Source organism: Salmo trutta, chromosome 4, assembly GCF_901001165.1.
Source record: "Salmo trutta chromosome 4, fSalTru1.1, whole genome shotgun sequence".
Classification (NCBI taxonomy): Eukaryota; Metazoa; Chordata; class Actinopteri; order Salmoniformes; family Salmonidae; genus Salmo; species Salmo trutta.
The window spans coordinates 22,548,774-22,567,399 of record NC_042960.1 but is presented as its reverse complement, the minus strand read 5'-3'; the positions used below and the strand labels follow the sequence as shown (position 1 = coordinate 22,567,399).

Genomic DNA, 18,626 nt, shown 5'->3' with positions numbered 1-18,626 from the left:
ATATGATTCCATCTAAAAATAATATTGATAATAATAAACGTGTACATATAAATGGTGGCTCCATATTGGTGGGCTATATGCACTTGCAATATTTCATATCCATATTGCACGAATTCAGCATGTGCTCAATTATTTGGATAGTAAGGCACACTTCTAGCGCACTGGAACGCACCATACGTTTTTCCATGAAGTACGTCACATTTCGCTGCAAAACAACGTTTTCAACACGGGTTCCTGTAAGTAGATAGATTCAGTTCCTGCTATAAGTCGAATTCTGTAACGTTAGCTAGCTAGCTAATTAGCTTAGGTTAGCAAACGTTAAGCAGGTTTTACAAATTATTATACATTTTACATGTACTAGCATTAACAACATTACATATTAAACTCAACTCCGGCTAAATGTGTAGTGTGTATGGCTAGTCTGATTTAATCAGGCTGTATGTATTCACATTTAATTGGTACCAATTCATACACAATCGAATGCTTGTAAACAAATTTATGAATGTAGCTAAAACAATCTTGTCATTCTCATGGGCTGTCAGTCCTTGCATCCAATGTGTCTGAATTTGAAAGTTGGCCCTAGCTAGCTACATTTCTCCAGCCACAATCCATCCATTCTCTGCTAGGCCTAATAATGATGGGGCTTCACAATCACATGGTTGTGAATGCAAAATCAGAGATGGAGCCATAGGTCTATTGTAATGCCTTCAGTATTGATCATTGCTAAGTTAGATATTAAGAACACTGACACTAAAGTAATCAAATACTTGTTTTTTTTAAATTTCTTACATGCAGAAATGACTGGTGGCAGCCAGCATCACATAGAAGATGAACAAGGGTGATTGGGAAAACAGATTGAAGAAGGTGGAAAAACTAGCTCAGTCCTTCCAGCAGTGTCCTTTGACATCATGCTACAAACCTAGGCTGTCCCGGCCATGGCAGCCATCCTCCATATGGAAGCTCTTCCCTCGTCAATGTATGGCTATCAACTTTGCACAGAGTTGCAGAGAGGTATGCACCAGCATGTCTGGAGTAACGTGGTGCCAGATCCATTTGTGCTGTCATGTTTGACATTGACCATAGGATTTGACAAGACAGCACAAACAGATCTGTGAGGACTTTATGTCCTTTTGTGTGATGTGTGTGTTTCATTGCACTTCCATTTTATTTTTTATTACCTTTATTTAACTAGGCAAGTCAGTTAAGATCAAATTCTTATTTTCAATGACAGCCTAGGAACAGTAGGTTAACTGCCTTGTTCAGGGGCAGAATGACAGATTTGTACCTTGTCAGCTCGGGGATTCTATCTTGCAACCTTTCGGTTACTAGTCCAACACTCTAACCACTAGGCTACGCTACCGCACCCAATGGGTCATAATAACAGAAAAAATTACATTGTTTTCAGCTAACTGTAGTTTTGACTGCCCTCTAATTCAAAGGACGTACACGTGTTTGCACTTGAGAAGGAACAGGCCAAGATGGGTCAGAGGATCTTCTTGGTCACCAGTTACAGTGAGCTATGGCATTACTACAGGTATGTATAAGGTTACACCATTCACTTCAATACAACTTTATTTATACCTTCAGAGGCAGTTAAGAAATAAGAACGTCCTATTTGTCATAACTGAAGATTGTTAACCAAGGGTACTACTGCACTTCAACACCTTTCAATTTAAACTGTAATTAGTACCTACAGGCAATCTCTGATGCATTGCTATGAGGTGATCCCAGAGGGGGCTGTTTGCAAGCTATATTTTGACTTGGAGTTCCACAGGCCCTCCAATAAGGGCTTTGATGGGAAGTGCATGGTGGCCTCCCTCATCCAGGTACGCAAACATTGAATGCTTCCTTCCCTCTCAAGTGCAAAATAGACCTGGGTCAAATATGTTGTTTATGGTGTTAGTTATGTCATTGTTATGACAATTTACTTTACACTGACATGACACACACAATGTTTAGATCAGCCTATTGGCTAGGCAAACTAGCTAGCAAACTGGCTAATCAAATTAATGGTTTATTGCATGACAGTGTAAAGTCAGTTGCCATAAGGTGAAGCCAGCTGCCAAGACTGTTTATGACAAATGTTATTTCATTGTTATGACAGTGTTATGTAGCCCTTATGACTGATGGTCCAAATAAAGTGTGATCCATAGAAAGTTGTTTTTTGCTGTACATTCTGAGGAATTAAATGTTAATGTAACCACTCTGAAATTCATAGACAGAGCTATGGATGCAAAGACTCACTTGCATAACTTTAATCATGTTTTGAGGCTATACAGTGTTCGTTTACAACTACATTGTTTACAAACAATGGAGCAAAACTAGCTAATATTTTAGGTTCTGATGGTATGACAGTTGAACTAAGCTCATAAGTTATATTCTTCAAGAATCAATAGGTGTATATATATATATATATATATATATATATAGACTACCGTTCAAAAGTTTGGGGTCACTTAGAAATGTCCTTGTTTTCCATGAAAACATATATGAAATTAGTTGCAAAATTAATAGGAAACATAGTCAAGACGTTGACAAGGTTATAAATAATGATTTTTAATTGAAATAATAATTGTGTCCTTCAAACTTTGCTTTCGTCAAAGAATCCTCCATTTGGAGCATTTATAGCCTTGCAGACCTTTGGCATTCTAGTTGTCAATTTGTTGAGGTAATCTGAAGAGATTTCACCCCATGCTTCCTGAAGCACCTCCCACAAGTTGGACTGGCTTGATGGGCACTTCTTACGTACCATACGGTCAAGCTGCTCCCACAACAGCTCAATAGGGTTGAGGTCCGGTGACTGTGCTGGCCACTCCATTATAGACAGAATACCAGCTGACTGCTTCTTCCCTAAATAGTTATTGCATAGTTTGGAGCTGTGCTTTGGGTTCCTGTTGTAAGAGAAAATTGGCTCCAATTACGCGCATACAGGGTATGGCATGACGTTGCAAAATGGAGTGATAGCCTTCCTTCTTTAAGATCCCTTTTACCCTGTACAAATCTCCCACTTTACCACCACCAAAGCACCCCCTGACCATCACATTGCCTCCACCATTCTTGACAGATGGTGTCAAGCACTCCTCCAGCATCTTTTCATTTTTTCTGCGTCTCACGAATGTTCTTCTTTGTGATCCGAACACCTCAACCTTAGATTTGTCTGTCCATAACACTTTTTTCCAATCTTCCTCTGTCCAGTGTCTGTGTTCTTTTGCCCATCTTAATATGTTATTTTTATTGGCCACTGAGATATGGCTTTTTCTTTGCAACTCTGTCTAAATGCCCAGCATCCCGGAGTTGCCTCCTCACTGTTGACGTTGCGGGTACTATTTAATGAAGCTACCAGTTTAGGACTTGTGAGGTGTCTAATGTACTTGTCCTCTTGCTCAGTTGTGCACCGGGGCCTCCCACTCCTCTTTCTATTCTGGTTAGGCCCAGTTTGCGCTGTTCTGTGAAGGGAGTAGTACACCGCACGAGAGCTTCCGTTTCTTGGCAATTTATCGCATGGAATAGCCTTCATTTCTCAGAACAAGAATAGACTGACGAGTTTCAGAAGAGAGTTCTTTGTTTCTGGCCATTTTGAGCCTGTAATCAAACCCACAGATGCTGATGCTCCACATACTCAACTAGTCTAAAGAAGGACAGTTTTATTGCTTCTTTAATCAGGACAACAGTTTTCAGCTGTGCTAACATAATTGCAAAAGGGTTTTCTTATGATCAATTAGCCTTTTAAAATGATAAACTTGGATTAGCTAACACAACGTGCCATTGGAACACAGGAGTGATGGTTGCTGACAATGGGCCTCTGTACGCCTATGTTGATATTCCATAATGTTAAAGTCATTTCCAACATTAAAATGTCTACCATGTATTTCTGATCAATTTGATGTTATTTTAATGGACAAAAAATATGCTTTTCTTTCAAAAACAAGGACATTTCTAAGAGACCCAAACTTTTGAACGGTAGTGTACAGTGGGGCAAAAAAGTATTTAGTCAGCCACCAATTGTGCAAGTTCTCCCACTTAAAAAGATGAGAGAGGCCTGTAATTTTCATCATAGGTACACGTCAACTATGACAGACAAAATGAGGGAAAAAAATCCAGAAAATCACATTGTAGGATTTTTTATGAATTTATTTGCAAATTATGGTGGAAAATAAGTATTTGGTAACCTACAAATAAGCAAGATGTCTGGCTCTCACAGACCTGTAACTTCTTCTTTAAGTGGCTCCTCTGTCCTCCACTCATTACCTGTATTAATGGCACCTGTTTGAACTTGTTATCAGTATAAAAGACACCTGTCCACAACCTCAAACAGTCACACTCCAAACTCCACTATGGCCAAGACCAAAGAGCTGTCAAAGGACACCAGAAACAAAATTGTAGACCTGCACCAGGCTGGGAAGACTGAATCTGCAATAGGTAAGCAGCTTGGTTTGAAGAAATCAACTGTGGGAACAATTATTAGGAAATGGAAGACATACAAGACCACTGATAATCTCCCCCGATCTGGGGCTCCACGCAAGATCTCACCCCGTGGGGTCAAAATGATCACAAGAACGGTGAGCAAAAATCCCAGAAGCACAAGGGGGGACCTAGTGAATGACCTGCAGAGAGCTGGGACCAAAGTAACAAAGCCTACCATCAGTAACACACTACGCCGCCAGGGACTCAAATCCTGCAGTGCCAGACTTGTCCCCCTGCTTAAGCCAGTACATGTCCAGGCCCGTCTGAAGTTTGCTAGAGAGCATTTTGATGATCCAGAAGAGGACTGGGAGAATGTCATATGGTCAGATGAAACCAAAATATAACTTTTTGGTAAAAACTCAACTCATCGTGTTTGGAGGACAATGCTGAGTTGCATCCAAAGAACACCATACCTACTGTGAAGCATGGGGGTGGAAACATCATGCTTTGGGGCTGTTTTTCTGCAAAGGGACCAGGACGACTGATCCATGTAAAGGAAAGAATGAATGGGGCCATGTATCGTGAGATTTTGAATGAAAACCTCCTTTCATCAGCAAGGGCATTGAAGATGAAACGTGGTTGGGTCTTTCAGCATGACAATGATCCCAAACACACCGCCCGGGCAACGAAGGAGTGGCTTCGTAAGAAGCATTTCAAGGTCCTGGAGTGGCCTAGCCAGTCTCCAGATCTCAACCCCATAGAAAATCTTTGGAGGGAGTTGAAAGTCCGGGTTGCCCAGCGACAGCCCCAAAACATCACTGCTCTAGAGGAGATCTGCATGGAGGAATGGGCCAAAATACCAGCAACAGTGTCTGAAAACCTTGTGAAGACTTACAGAAAACGTTTGACCTGTGTCATTGCCAACAAAGGGTATATAACAAAGTATTGAGATAAACTGTTGTTATTGACCAAATACTTATTTTCCACCATAATTTGCTAATAAATTCATTAAAAATCCTACAATGTGATTTTCTGGATTTTTTTTTCTCATTTTGTGTCATAGTTGAAGTGTACCTATGATGAAAATTACAGGCCTCTCTCATCTTTTTAAGTGGGAGATCTTGCACAATTGGTGGCTGACTAAATACTTTTTTGCCCCACTGTATATAATTAATTTAAAAGTCCAAAAATGGATGTATCAATCACAGATTGACCCTTTAATGTCGATGGTACATACTTCAACATGTTTATTAATATTTATATTTGGTAACACTGTTTTTTCCTGTGTGTTTACAGTATGTGTGTGAGAAGCTGGAGGAGGTGTATGGGATTGAGTGCTCTGGGAAAGATGTTCTGAACCTTGACTCCAGCACCGAGGAAAAATTCAGTCGCCATCTCATCTTCATTTTACCAAATGCAGCTTTTAAGGATAACCTACATGTCGGTACGTAATCTCCTACTGTCTCTGATGTAAAGTGGAAACGAGACCGTAGATAGAGATATACAGTTGAAGTCGGAAGTTTACATACACCTTAGCCAAATACATTTCAACTCGGTGTTTCACAATTCCTGACATTTAATCCTCGTAAAAGTTCCCTGTCTTAGGTCAGTTAGGATCACCACTTTATTTTAAGAATGTGAAATGTCAGAATAATAGTAGAGAGAATGATTTATTTCATATTTTATTTATTTTATCACATTCCCAGTGGGTCAGAAGTTTACATACACTCAATTAGTATTTGTTAGCATTGCCTTTAAATTGTTTAACTTGGGTCAAACATTTCGGGTAGCCTTCCACAAGCTTCCCACAATAAGTTGGGTGAATTTTAGCCCATTCCTCCTGACAGAGCTGGTGGAACTGAATCAGGTTTGTAGGCCTCCTTGCTCACACACACTTTTTCACAAATTTCTATAGGATTGAGGTCAGGGCTTTGTGATGGCCACTTCAATACCTTGACTTTGTTGTCCTTAAAGCCATTTTGCCACAACTTTGGAAGTATGCTTGGGGTGATTGTCCATTTGGAAGACCCATTTGCGACCAAGCTTTAACTTCCTGACTGTCTTGAGATGTTGCTTCACTATATCCACATAATTGTCCCTTATGATGCCATCTATTTTGTGAAGTGCACCAGTCCCTCCAGCAGCAAAGCACCCCCACAGCATGATGCTGCCACCCACGTGCTTCACAGTTGGGATGGGTTCTTCGGCTTCCAAGCCTCCCCCTTTTTCCTCCTAACATAACGATCGTCATTATGGCCAAACAGTTCTATTTTTGTTTCATCACACCAGAGGACATTTCTCCAAAAAGTACGATCTTTGTCCCCATGTGCAGTTGCAATCCGCAGTCTGGCTTTTTTTATGGCGGTTTTAGAGCAGTGGCTTCTTCCTTGGTGAGCGGCCTTTCAGGTTATGTCGATATAGGACTTGTTTTATTGTGGATATAGATACTTTTGTACCTGTTTTCTCCAGCATCTTCACAAGGTCTTTTGCTGTTGTTCGGGGATTGATTTGCACTTTTCGCACCAAAGCACGTTCATCTCTAGGAGACAGAATGCGTCTCATTCCTGAGCGCTATGATGGCTGCGTAGTCCCATGGTGTTTATACTCGCGTACTATTGTTTGTACAGATGAACGTGGTACCTTCAGGCATTTGGAAATTGCTCCCAAGGATGAACCAGACTTGTGGAGGTCTTGGCTGATTTTGTAATTTTTTTTCCCATGTTGTCAAGCAAAGAGGCACTGAGTTTGAAGGTAGGCATTGAAATACATTCACAGGTACACCTCCAGTTGACTCAAATTAGGGCAATTAGCCTATCAGAAGCTTCTAAAGCCATGACATAATTTTCTGGAATTTTCCAAGCTGTTTAAAGGCACCGTCAACTTAGTGTATGCCAACTTCTGACCCACTGGAATTGTGATACAGTGAATTATAAGTGAAATAATCTGTCTGTAAACAATTGTTGGAAAAATTACTTGTGTCATGCACAAAGTAGATGTCCTAACCGACTTAGCAAAACTATAGTTTGTTAACAATTCATTTGTGGAGTGGTTGAAAAACGAGTTTTTATGACACCAACCTAAGTGACACCAACTTCCGACTTCAACTGTATACACTGAACAAAAATATAAAGGCAACATGTAAAGTGTTGGTCCCATGTTTCATGAGCTGAAATTAAAGATCCCAGAAATGTTCACCTGAGCAGTTGCCAGATAATTTAATGTTCATTTCTCTACCATAAGACTCCTTCGTCTTTTTAGAGAATTTGGCACTATGTCCAACCGGCCTCACATCTGCAGACCACGTGTATAGCGTCGTATGGGCGAGCAGTTTGCTGTTGTGAACAGAGTGCCCCATTGTGGGGGTGGGGTTATGGTATGGGCAGGCATAAGCTATGGACAACAAACACAATTAGATTTTATCGATGGCAATTTGAATGCACAAAAATACAGTGATGAGATCCTGAGGCCCATTGTGAGGCCCATTTCTTTTGTGACCAACATATGCATATTTGTATTCCCAGTCATGTGAAATTCATAGATTAGGACCTAATTAATTTATTTCAATTGACTGATTTCCTCATATGAAATACTGTAACTCAGTAAAATCAATGAAATTGTTGCATGTTGCATTTATATTCTTGTTCAGTATAGATATTAAACTCAACTTCACAATATTATTGCTTTATATTGGAGGTAGAACATAAAATGCATTGTTTGCTAATCAATGTAGGCTTGTGCTGAGTTAAAAAATATCTCTCATCAGTAAATCAAGTATGCATTTTGTCTTTTTTAAAGGGCAATTTATCAATTTGATTCTGCAGCCAGTGCTGAGCGTGCATAGGAGGGGAAGTGAACTTGAGAATGACGTGGGTGGAGTCACAGAGGACAGTGGCAAAAGGTCTGTCCTTTGATGTTCTAAAACAAATTTTGGTAACACTTTACCTTATAATTCCAAGGGATTTAACGCAATTAGTAACTAAGAAACGAATTGATAGATACATTCAATACTACAACACAATACTTAAGGGTTTAGAAAAGTCAGGTCCATAGTAATTGGCACCCTTGATAAATATAAGCAAAAAATACTGTATAAAATAAATAATACAAATACTGAGATATATTGCATGTTCCATGTAATGGGGAAATTATATTGTATACTAATATAATTGCTCAGTGAAATATATTTTGTTTAACAAGTAATACAAAAATTCTCAAATATAGGGGTCAAAATAATTGCCACCCCTCTTTTCAGTACTCTAGCACCCCCCCTTGTGAGGATAGCAAAACTGAGCCTCATTCTAAAATGTTTAATAAGATTGGAATGAAAAGGGCAATCCATAAGAGCAGACAAAGGATATCAAGGATCTTGAAAGACTGTATGGAGGAATGGTCTAAGATCCTTCCCAACGTGTTCTCCAATCTCATTAAACATTTTCGAAAAAGGCTCAGTTTTGTTATACTCCATACATTGAAAACGGGGGTGCCAATAATTTTGACACCTATCTTTTTTATTAAACAAAATCTCTTTCCCTGTGCAGTTGAATTTTTTTTTCATTTAACAATTTTTTTTTTTTTACATTGAATGAAAAATTAAATAGAATTAAATTGAGCATACAATATAGCTCAGTATTTGTATTATTGATCTTACAGTCTTTTTATGGTTATCTTTATCAAGGGTACCAATAATTATGGACCTGACTGTAAATCCTATGTATTATTATTATTATTATTAGGGGGCTGATTGGAAGTCCACAGGCCAAGAGGCCCAGACAGGAAGAGAGGGACCTCAGCTTCCTGTTGGTGAAAAACAAGGACGGACAGGATGGGCTTTTTGTTGACCTCGGTAAGTGTCACCTAATGTATCTTGAAAAGTCAATTTTATCTTTACTTTCAAATGAGGCTGAAACATTAGATACAAGCATTGACAACTAATCTTTGTATTTTGTTCTGTTTTAGATGATTATATCTCTATTTTATTTTATTCCTGTGTTTGTCCATCTTTTTTTCTTTTTACAACCAGTCTATAGTTGTATGGAATTTGATTTATCTTGTCAATGCATTGTAAATTGTGTCAGTAATTCTAATTTCCACTTGTTTGTGTTAATTTATGTTACAATGGATGAAATGTAGGTGTGTACACCAAGAACAGAAACTTCCGTCTCTACAAGTCATCTAAGGTGGGGAAGAATGCAGCCTTCACTGTCGCAGAGGACAACAAATTCATCACCAAGCCTAAAAGGAACGTCTCTGCAGAGGAGAGCTTGTTCCAGTCCTCCTTAATCAGCAACGTAAGGTACAGATGAAGTGAAGGGTGGAGTTGCCCCTAGATGCTGATCTTGGGTCAGTTTAGCATTTTCCCCAGTACTGGGCAGGTTGGCATTTATTTGGATGTCTCAAGGGATGGTGATCCTAGATCTCTGTACCTAGGGGAAACCTTACCCCAGAACTACAGGTGACTTGACTGTGTACTGACCTGGCAAAGCTGGTTGAAATCATTAAAAATAAATGCTTTCACACAAGCCCACTGAATGCTGGTTTTGTCATGCGACATTAAGTGGGAGGAAGGAAGAGCAGGGGTGTGTGTTTAAGATTTGGATTGAATGGAAGTGCTTGACTATTCAACATGCTTAATATTCTGACATGCTGCCTAATGTGTGGCTAGGATAACATTTGTGTTTAATCTAATGTTAATGAATGATGATGTCTATTTCAATATTGGTCTGCAGTTTCACTGGTCAGAAGATTCTGACATGGGACCTCCATGACGAGAGGGATGGGATATGCCCCAAGCCTCATGCTCAGCTGGGTTCGACTTCACACTGTGTTTCAGGTACTGACCCCCAGAAGACAGAGCTGTGTGTGTGTTGTGTACGTGCAAGCAAAGTTGTTAATGACCTCACCCAAACCAGGTGAATCATTCTATAAAATATGAGATTATTTGTCACGGGTCTACACACAATACCCCATGTCATGGAATTATGTTTTTAGAAATGTTTACAAATGAAAAGCTGAAATGTCTTGAGTCAATAGGTATTGAACCCCTTTGTTATGGCAAGCCTAAATCAGTTCATAACAATTTGCTTAACAACTCACATAATAAGTTGCATGGATGCACTGTGTGCAGTAATGGTGTTTAACACCATCCTACCTCATCTCTGTACCCCACACATAATTGTATGACCCCTCAGTCGAGCAATGAACTTCAAACATAGATTCAACCAGGGAGGTTTTCTAATCCCTCGCAAAATAGTGCACCTATTGGTAGAGGTCTTAAATTATTTGTATTTTTTTTTAAAGCAGACATTGAATATCCCTTTGAGCATGGTGAAGTTATTAATTAGGCTTAGTATGGTATGTCAATACACCGAGTCACTACAAAGATAAAGGCGTCCCTCCCAACTCAGTTGCCGGATAGGAAGGAAACCACTCACGGATTTCACCATGAGGCCAATGGTGACTTTAAAACAGTTACAGAGTTTAATGGCTGTGACAGGAGAAAACCGAGGCTGGATCAACAACATTGTAGTAACTCCACAATACTAACCTAAATGACAAAGTGAAAAGAAGGAAGCATGTACATAATAAAAAAATAGGCAAAATCCTAGAGGAAAACCTCCTTCATTCTGCTTTCCACCAGACACTGGGAGATTAATTCACCTTTCACCATGACAATAACCTAAAACACAAGGCCACATCTACACTGGAGGTGCTTACCAAGAAGACAGTGAATGTTCCTGAGTGACCAAGTTACATTTTTGACTTAAATCTACTTTAAAATCTTTAGCAAGACCTGAAAATGGTTGTCTAGCAATGATCAACAACCAGTTAGACAGAGCTGAAAGAATTTTGATAAGAATGTGCAAATGTTACACAATCCAGATGTGGAAAGCTCTTAGACGTACCCAGAAAGACTCAGGGGTGTGAATACTTATGTAAATTATTTCTGCATTTTATTTTAAATAAATGCGCTAAAAAATAACAAATACATATTTTCACTTTGTCATTATGAAGAATTGTGTGTAGATGGGTGAGAAGAAAATCTATTTAATACATTTTGTTTCAGGCTGTAACACAACAAAATGTGAAATAAGTCAAGGGGTATGAATACTTTGTGTGCAAAGCTTGGCTACTTTGAAGAATCTCTATTTTGATTTGTTTAACACTTTTTTCGTTACTACATGATTCCATATGTGTTATTTCATAGTTTTGATATCTTCACTATTATTCTAGAAAATAGTAAAAAAAAGTAAAACCCGGGAATGAGTAGGCGTGTCCAAACTTTTGACTGGTACTGTATATATACAGACACATATGAATACAACTTTGAGTTTGCACTTTTGGGACTATTCCATTGTGCCGGGCAGGCTATGTCAAGCTCACGTCCAGCATTTTAAGGAATTTGACATATGTATTTGACCCAGGTCTGGAGATTTCATTGCCAATGTTAAACTTCTGGCTAATACTGGTTTTGACTGCAAAAAATAGGGGTTATTGAACGTAATAGCCTTTCTGTCTTCTATGAAAGATATTGTTTTGTTTGTCATCCTTCAATGTAAGACTCTTTGGGAGGCTACCAGTGTTCTCCCCACAAAGAAGTGGACAACTTTGTTCTTTCTGTGGTGAAAAGGGATGGCATCCAAGGAAGTAAGTTTTAAGCAGCTGTTAGATAAATACTGTATATGTATTATTTTAGATGCACTGTATGTAATAAAACAATCTAACTGCTGCTGCATTACAAATATCTGTAGTGTATCAAATTAACCAAGTTGAAGTGTTGAAATATAAAAGTTTCCAATATTTTCCCTAACAGGCATACGACGGTGGAATTACTTTGTTTCAGAGCAGTTACTTGTCTACGACATCCTAAAGTACCGCTGGTGTCAGAACGTGGACCGGTTCCACAAAAGCAACAACATCATGTGAGTGTCTAGTTTGGAATTGAGGGGATCTATTTGTCTCAGTAGTCCAAAGTGTCATCCTTCCTTCCTCTCCTCCTTACTGGATTATGTATTGATATAAAATAACTGGACGGGTTAAAGCAAATAGCCCTGTAGGTGGCCACCATGTTCTTTCCACCTATCCTGTTCTTTCAGATCAGTGCAGTTGAAGGAGAGGAAGCCATTTTAAATGCATCCTGATAAAGCCCTTTGTTACTGAATCCAGAGAGGAAGAGGCGAAGCGAGATATCTGTCCGTGCGAAAATATAGCGTTAAGCAGTGGGAGTGGGGATTTTTTTGTATAGAGGTCAATGGAAGAGTGTTGAGTTTGGTCAACATAAAATTGAATTGCTAATTTGCTACTTGAGGCTTATTTGATTGAATAGAAGTTTCATAATGTTTAGGTTGTTACAAATATACTGATAAACAGTGCATTCGAAGGTATTCAGATCCCTTCCCTTTTTCCACATTTTGTTACTTTACAGCCTTATTCAAAAATGTATGAAATTACAATTTATCAATCTACACACAATACCCCATAATAACAAAGCGAAAACAGGTTTTAGACATTTTATTAAATTAAAAACAGAAATACCTTATTTACATATTTAGTATTCAGACCCATTTGCTATGAAACTCAAAATTGAGCTCAGGTGCATCCTGTTTCCAATGATCATCCTTGAGATGTTTCTGAAAATTGATTGGGAGTCCACCTGTGGTAAATTCAATTGATTGGGCATGATTTGGAAAGGCACACAGCTGTCTATATAAGGTCCCACAGTTAACAGTGCATGTCAGCAAAAACCACGCCATGAGGTCGAAGGAATTGTCCGTGGAGCTCCGAGACAGGATTGTGTCGAGGCACAGATCTGGGGAAGGATACCAAAAAATGTCTGCAGCATTGAAGGTCCCCAAGGACACAGTGGCCTCCATCATTCTTAAATGGAAGAAGTTTGGAACCACCAAGACTCTTCCTAGAGCTGGCCGCCCGGCCAAACTGCGCAATCAGGGGAGAAGGGCATTGGTCAGGGAGGTGACCAAGAACCCGATGGTCACTCTGACAGAGCTCCAGAGTTCCTCTGTGGAGATGGGAGAACCTTCCAGAAGGACAATCATCTCTGCAGCACTCCACCAATCAGGCCTTTATGATAGAGTGGACAGACGGAAGCCACTCCTCAGTAAAAGGCAGATGACATTCCTATTTGCCATCTTCAATTTAAGCCTATTAGAGAGCATGTGCCCTCAGGCCTGGGGGGAAGCTAAAGTCATTCTGCTACCCAAGAATAGTAAACCCCCTTTAGTGGCTCAAATAGCCGACCAATCAGCCTGTTACCAACCCTTAGTAAACTTCTGGGGAAAAAATGGAGCTTGACCAGATACAATGCTATTTCACAGTAAACAAAATGACAACAGAATTTCAGCATGCTTATAGGGAAGGACATTTAACAAGCACAGTACTTACACAAATGACTGATGATTGGCTGAGAGAAATCGATGATAAAATGATTGTGGGGGCTGTCTTGTTAGACTTCAGTGCCGCTTTTAACATTATCGATCATAGTCTGCTGCTGGAAAAATGTATGTGTTATGACTTTACACCCCCTGCTATAATGTGGATAAAGAGTTACTTGTCTAACAAAACACAGAGGGTGTTCTTTAATGGAAGCCTCTCAAATATAATCCAGTTAGAATCAGGAATTCCCCAGGGTAGCTGTTTAGGCCCTTTACTTTTTTAAATTTTTACTAATGGCATGCCACTGACTTTGAGTAAAGAGGAAAGAGTGTCTATGAATGCGGATGACTCAACACTATACACGTCAGCTATTACAGCGACTGAAATGATTGCAACACTCAACAAAGAGCTGCAGTTCGTTTCAGAGTGGGTGGCAAGGAAAAAGTTAGCCCTAAATATTTCTAAAACTAAAAGCATTGTAGTTGGAACATAACACTCACTAAACCCTAAACCTCAACTAAATCTTGTAATAAATAATGTGGAAATTGAGCAAGTTGAGATGACTAAACTGCCTGGAGTAACCCTGGATTGTAAACTGTCATGGTCAAAACATATTGATGCAGTAGTAGATAAAATGGGGAGTCTGTTTATAATAAAGCGATGCTCTGCCTTCTTAACAACACTATCAACGAGGCAGGTCCTACAGGCCCAAGTTTTCTCACACCTTGACTACTGGTCAGGTGCCACAAAAAAGGACTTAGGAAAATTGCCATTGGCTCAGAACAGGGCAGCATGGTTGGCCCTTGGATTTACACCGAGAGATAATATTAATAACATGCATGTCAATCTCTCCTGGCTGAAAGTGGAGGAGAGATTGACTTCATCACTACTTTTATTTATGAGAAGTATTGACATGTTGAATGCACCAACTACTGGCACACAGCTCGGACACCCATGCATACCCCACAAGACATGCCACAAGAGGTCTCTTCACAGTCCCCAAGTCCAGAACAGACTATGGGAGGCACACAGTACTACATAGAGCCATGACTACATGGAACTCTATTCCACATCAAGTAACTGACGCAAGCAGTAAAATTTGATTTCAAAAACACTTTATGGAACAGTGGGGACTGTGAAGCAACACAAACATTGGTACAGACACATGCATACACACACACACGATAGCATACGCACTATACATAGACATGGATTTAGTACTGTAGATATGTGGTAGTGGTGGAGAAGGGGCCTGAGGGCACACAGTGTGTTGTGAATGTATTGTAATGTTTTTAAAATTGTATAAACTGCCTTAATTTTGCTGGACCCCAAGAAGATTAGCTGCTGCTTTGGCATCCGTAATAAATACAAATACAGCCCGCTTGGACTTTGCCAAAAGGCTCCTAAAGGACTCTCAGACCATAAGAAACAAGATTCTCTGGTCTGATGAAACCAAGATTGAACTCTTTGGCCTGAATGCCAAGCTTCACGTCTGGAGAAAACCTGACACCATCCCTACAGTGAATTATGGTGGTGGAGATGTTTTTCAGCAGCAGGGACTGGGAGACTAGTCAGGATCGAGGGAAAGATGAACAGAGCAAAGTACAGAGAGATTCTTGATGAAAACCTGCTCAGGACCTCAGATTGGGGCGAAGGTTCACCTTCTAACAGGACAACGACCATAAGCACACATCCAAGATAATGCAGGAATGTCCTTGAGTGGCCCAGCCAGAGCCCGGACTTGAACCCGAGCGAACATCTGGAGAGACCTGAAAATAGCTGTGCAGCGACGCTCCCCATCCAACCAGACAGAGCTTGAGAGGATCTGCAGATTAGAATAATAGAAACTCCCCAAATACAGGTGTGCCAAACTTGTAGCGTCATACCCAAGAAGACTCGAGGCTGTAATCGCTGCCAAAGGTGCTTCAGGACTGGCCACCCCTCATAGCCTGGTTCCGCTCTAGGTTTCTTCCTAGGTTCCGGCCTTTCTAGGGAGATTTTCCTAGCCACCGTGCTTCTACACCTGAATTGCTTGCTGTTTGGGGTTTTAGGATGGGTTTCTATACAGCACTTTGACATCAGCTGATGTAAGAAGGGCTTAATAAATACATTTGATTGATTGATTGATTCAACAAAGTACTGAGTAAAGGGTCTGAATACTTATGTCAATGTAATAGTTCAGTTCAGTTTTTTACATTTACATTTACATTTAAGTCATTTAGCAGACGCTCTTATCCAGAGCGACTTTTTGTCAGTATATTGATACTCTTTGGTGAATCTCTTGATTCCTTAACCACCACCTCAAAATGCATCTGAGGAGAAGATCCTTGATTCCTCCCCTAGGACCTTCTCCAATATGTTCTCTCGCAACACAAGGAATTTACTTTTGAGATTAACACCCTACTTTTGTCCCCCTGACTTTTCTTTCTCTTCTTCCCCCACAGGATTCTGGTGGATCTTAAAGAGGAGGTCTGGTACCAGAAGTGTCATGACCCTGCTTGCAAGAGCTTCAGATCTTCTAGTATGCGCTGGTTAACATTTGAAATAGTATTTAAGTAAAAATAGTGCTGACTTTGATTAAATAGAATAGATCTAATACTATTGACACAAGTCATCTTATCACCACAATCGAGAGCCTGTGTTTTAGGTGATTGGTGTACCAGTATGTCATTAATTGAAATGACTGGAACAGCAGGAAATCTTACAGATTGTGCCTTTTAAACCAGTCATTACTCTTCCAGGTTACCCATTACCACAGGACATCTGCGTCAGCTACCTCATAACAATGGTGAGTTCTGCACCTGTTCCCCTCACTGCTACAAATGTCTGATTTGCCTCAGTCACACTTATGGCCATTTTAATAGAAAATTACATCACCACAAGAACCAGAAAGAGACTGTTGGGTACCTGACTTCCTCTGGCTACATGAATGGGTATCTCAAAAAAGAATCCCACAATAACAAAAGTAAAAATAAAGCTATTAAGCTGTGTGTTTGTCTATTTGGCGGCAGGATGAGGAGGACCAGGCATATCTGATGGACGACGTGGGGAACATCGAGCTCAGCCAGACACTCCCAGCGGAAAAGTACCTGGGGGGCTCGGCAGCAACACTTCCCCAGGGAGAAGACCGCGATCCCTGGGGAGATGAGCCAGATGACCAGGCTTACCTGGAGGCCCTGGAGGATGTCGAGAGAAGCACAGGCGATTTGGCAGAGGATGATGTCCCAGATGAGCTTCTGCTCCAAACCATGACTGAGTTTGAGTCCCTCAAAGATGTATGCTTGTCGGCCACTAAGTGCTAAGTGCATTTTCCTTCAATTCTGTTCATGGAGACACAGGGTGACCAGGCTTTTGCTCCAGCTCAGGGGGAACCCACCCCATTCAACTATTCAAGGGCTTGATGCTTAGTTGAATTAAGTGTGTTGAGGTGCTGGGCTGGACAAAAAGCCTGCCAGCCTGTGAGTGTACAGGAGCAGAATGGAAGAAGACTGCATTAGAGGGAGGTTATACTTGTCCAACAGTTAATTTCTAATTTGTAATACAGTAATTGGGCTCCTGAGTGGCGTAGCAGTCTAAGGCACTGCATCTTAGTGCTAGAGTAGTCACTACAGACCCTGGTTCGATTCCAGGCTGTATCACAACCCGCCGAGATTGGGAGTCCCATAGGGCGGCACAATTTGCCCATTGTCGTCCGGGTTAGGCAGTCATTGTAAATAAGAATTTGTTCTTAACTGACTTGCCTGGTTAAATAAAGGCTAAATAAAAAAATAGAAATTCAGTACAATCCCCAATTTCAACTACTGGCTGTAAAAATTACCTAGGCCTATTCAATGCAAGGTGGCCTATAGCAGGGGTCTCCAACAGGTCGATCGCAAGGTGCCAGTAGCCTGCCTATGAGTAGCTCGCCAAACAATTCTGAAAGTACATGCAATTTTCACGTAATTCACTGCAAACGGTCATAAACAAATCTCACAAGTATCAGACACCGCAAGCTCCCAGCTACTATCTAGTCAATGGAGCATTGACATTATCAAACCCCTGGTCAGCCACTATTGGATTAAAAACCCAAACCTAACACAATATCTGCCATATTAATTTCCAGTAATATTGCCTGTGTGGTGCGTTTGTCTATCACTCTGTGTGTAGCCAGAAATACTTACCCCAAAACCTTCCCTATTATTTGCAACCTTTGCCATGAAATGAGCAGTACACATTCCTCACTCGTTAGATACCCTTTAATTGCATAATTACACAACATGGATTTATTTGTTTCTTACAGATTTAAGCTTCGCCATGGACTCAGAACATCCAATTATGTTTCTATATGAACAATTGTATTTTTGAGAGTGAAAATGCCAACATAAAAAAAAAAATTGTAGCTCTCATGGTAGAAAAGGTTGGAGACTCCTGCGTTATAGTGTGACAATCTCTACAAATGTCTGGGAATATGCCATTAAAAAGAGCATCATGTAGTGCGCTGCACAATAAAGCACCTTGCATTGAATGTCGGCCCTACTGGTTGTTCTGATAGCGTAGAATTGTATATAGGATGTTTCTGATAACTGAACATTTATAAACTACCAACTCCTTACCTGTTTTCTGGTCCTTGTTTGTTCTGGATTCTTTTATGGGTGATACTATAATTGTATTATATGACTGCAAACCATTTATCTGCAAATTGAGTCACCAAGCATGTGTCCACAGGTGTGGAAGGAAGCTAAAGTAATTCCTCTGCCTAAAAATAGTAAAGCACACTTTGCTGGCTCTAACAGCCATCCAATCAGTTTGCTGCCTGTTCTTAGTAAACTGATGGAGAACATTGTGTTTGACCA

The 18,626-nt window shown here is 40.2% G+C and overlaps 1 protein-coding gene across 3 annotated transcripts; it reads left to right on the top strand.

Annotated features, from left to right (window-relative positions):
- Positions 1-89: 89 nt before the first annotated feature.
- On the top strand, positions 90-18,385 carry primpol (primase and polymerase (DNA-directed)). 3 transcript variants are annotated; one of them, XM_029750184.1, is made up of 14 exons: positions 90-236; positions 796-1,011; positions 1,440-1,534; positions 1,688-1,826; positions 5,701-5,848; positions 8,200-8,302; positions 9,138-9,247; positions 9,535-9,697; positions 10,131-10,234; positions 11,962-12,048; positions 12,215-12,323; positions 16,239-16,315; positions 16,536-16,582; positions 16,806-18,385. In XM_029750184.1, exons 2-14 carry the CDS (start codon positions 829-831, stop codon positions 17,094-17,096), a joined length of 1,656 nt encoding a protein of 551 aa, XP_029606044.1. In that variant the 5' UTR covers positions 90-236; positions 796-828; the 3' UTR covers positions 17,097-18,385. The 3 variants fall into 3 exon arrangements, with proteins under 3 accessions (XP_029606044.1, XP_029606045.1, XP_029606046.1); XM_029750185.1 differs by lacking the exon at positions 90-236 and adding an exon at positions 238-326; XM_029750186.1 differs by lacking the exons at positions 90-236; positions 1,688-1,826 and having other exon boundaries at positions 874-1,011.
- The last annotated feature ends 241 nt before the right edge of the window (positions 18,386-18,626 follow it).

Excerpts from the sequence above, each read along its gene's own strand:
- primpol (XM_029750184.1), top strand. The coding sequence starts at position 829 with ATGAACAAGGGTGATTGGGAAAACAGATTGAAGAAGGTGGAAAAACTA. Across the intron at positions 10,235-11,961 it reads GACTTCACACTGTGTTTCAG|ACTCTTTGGGAGGCTACCAG; the intron begins GTACTGACCCCC and ends CTTCAATGTAAG. Across the intron at positions 16,583-16,805 it reads TCAGCTACCTCATAACAATG|GATGAGGAGGACCAGGCATA; the intron begins GTGAGTTCTGCA and ends ATTTGGCGGCAG.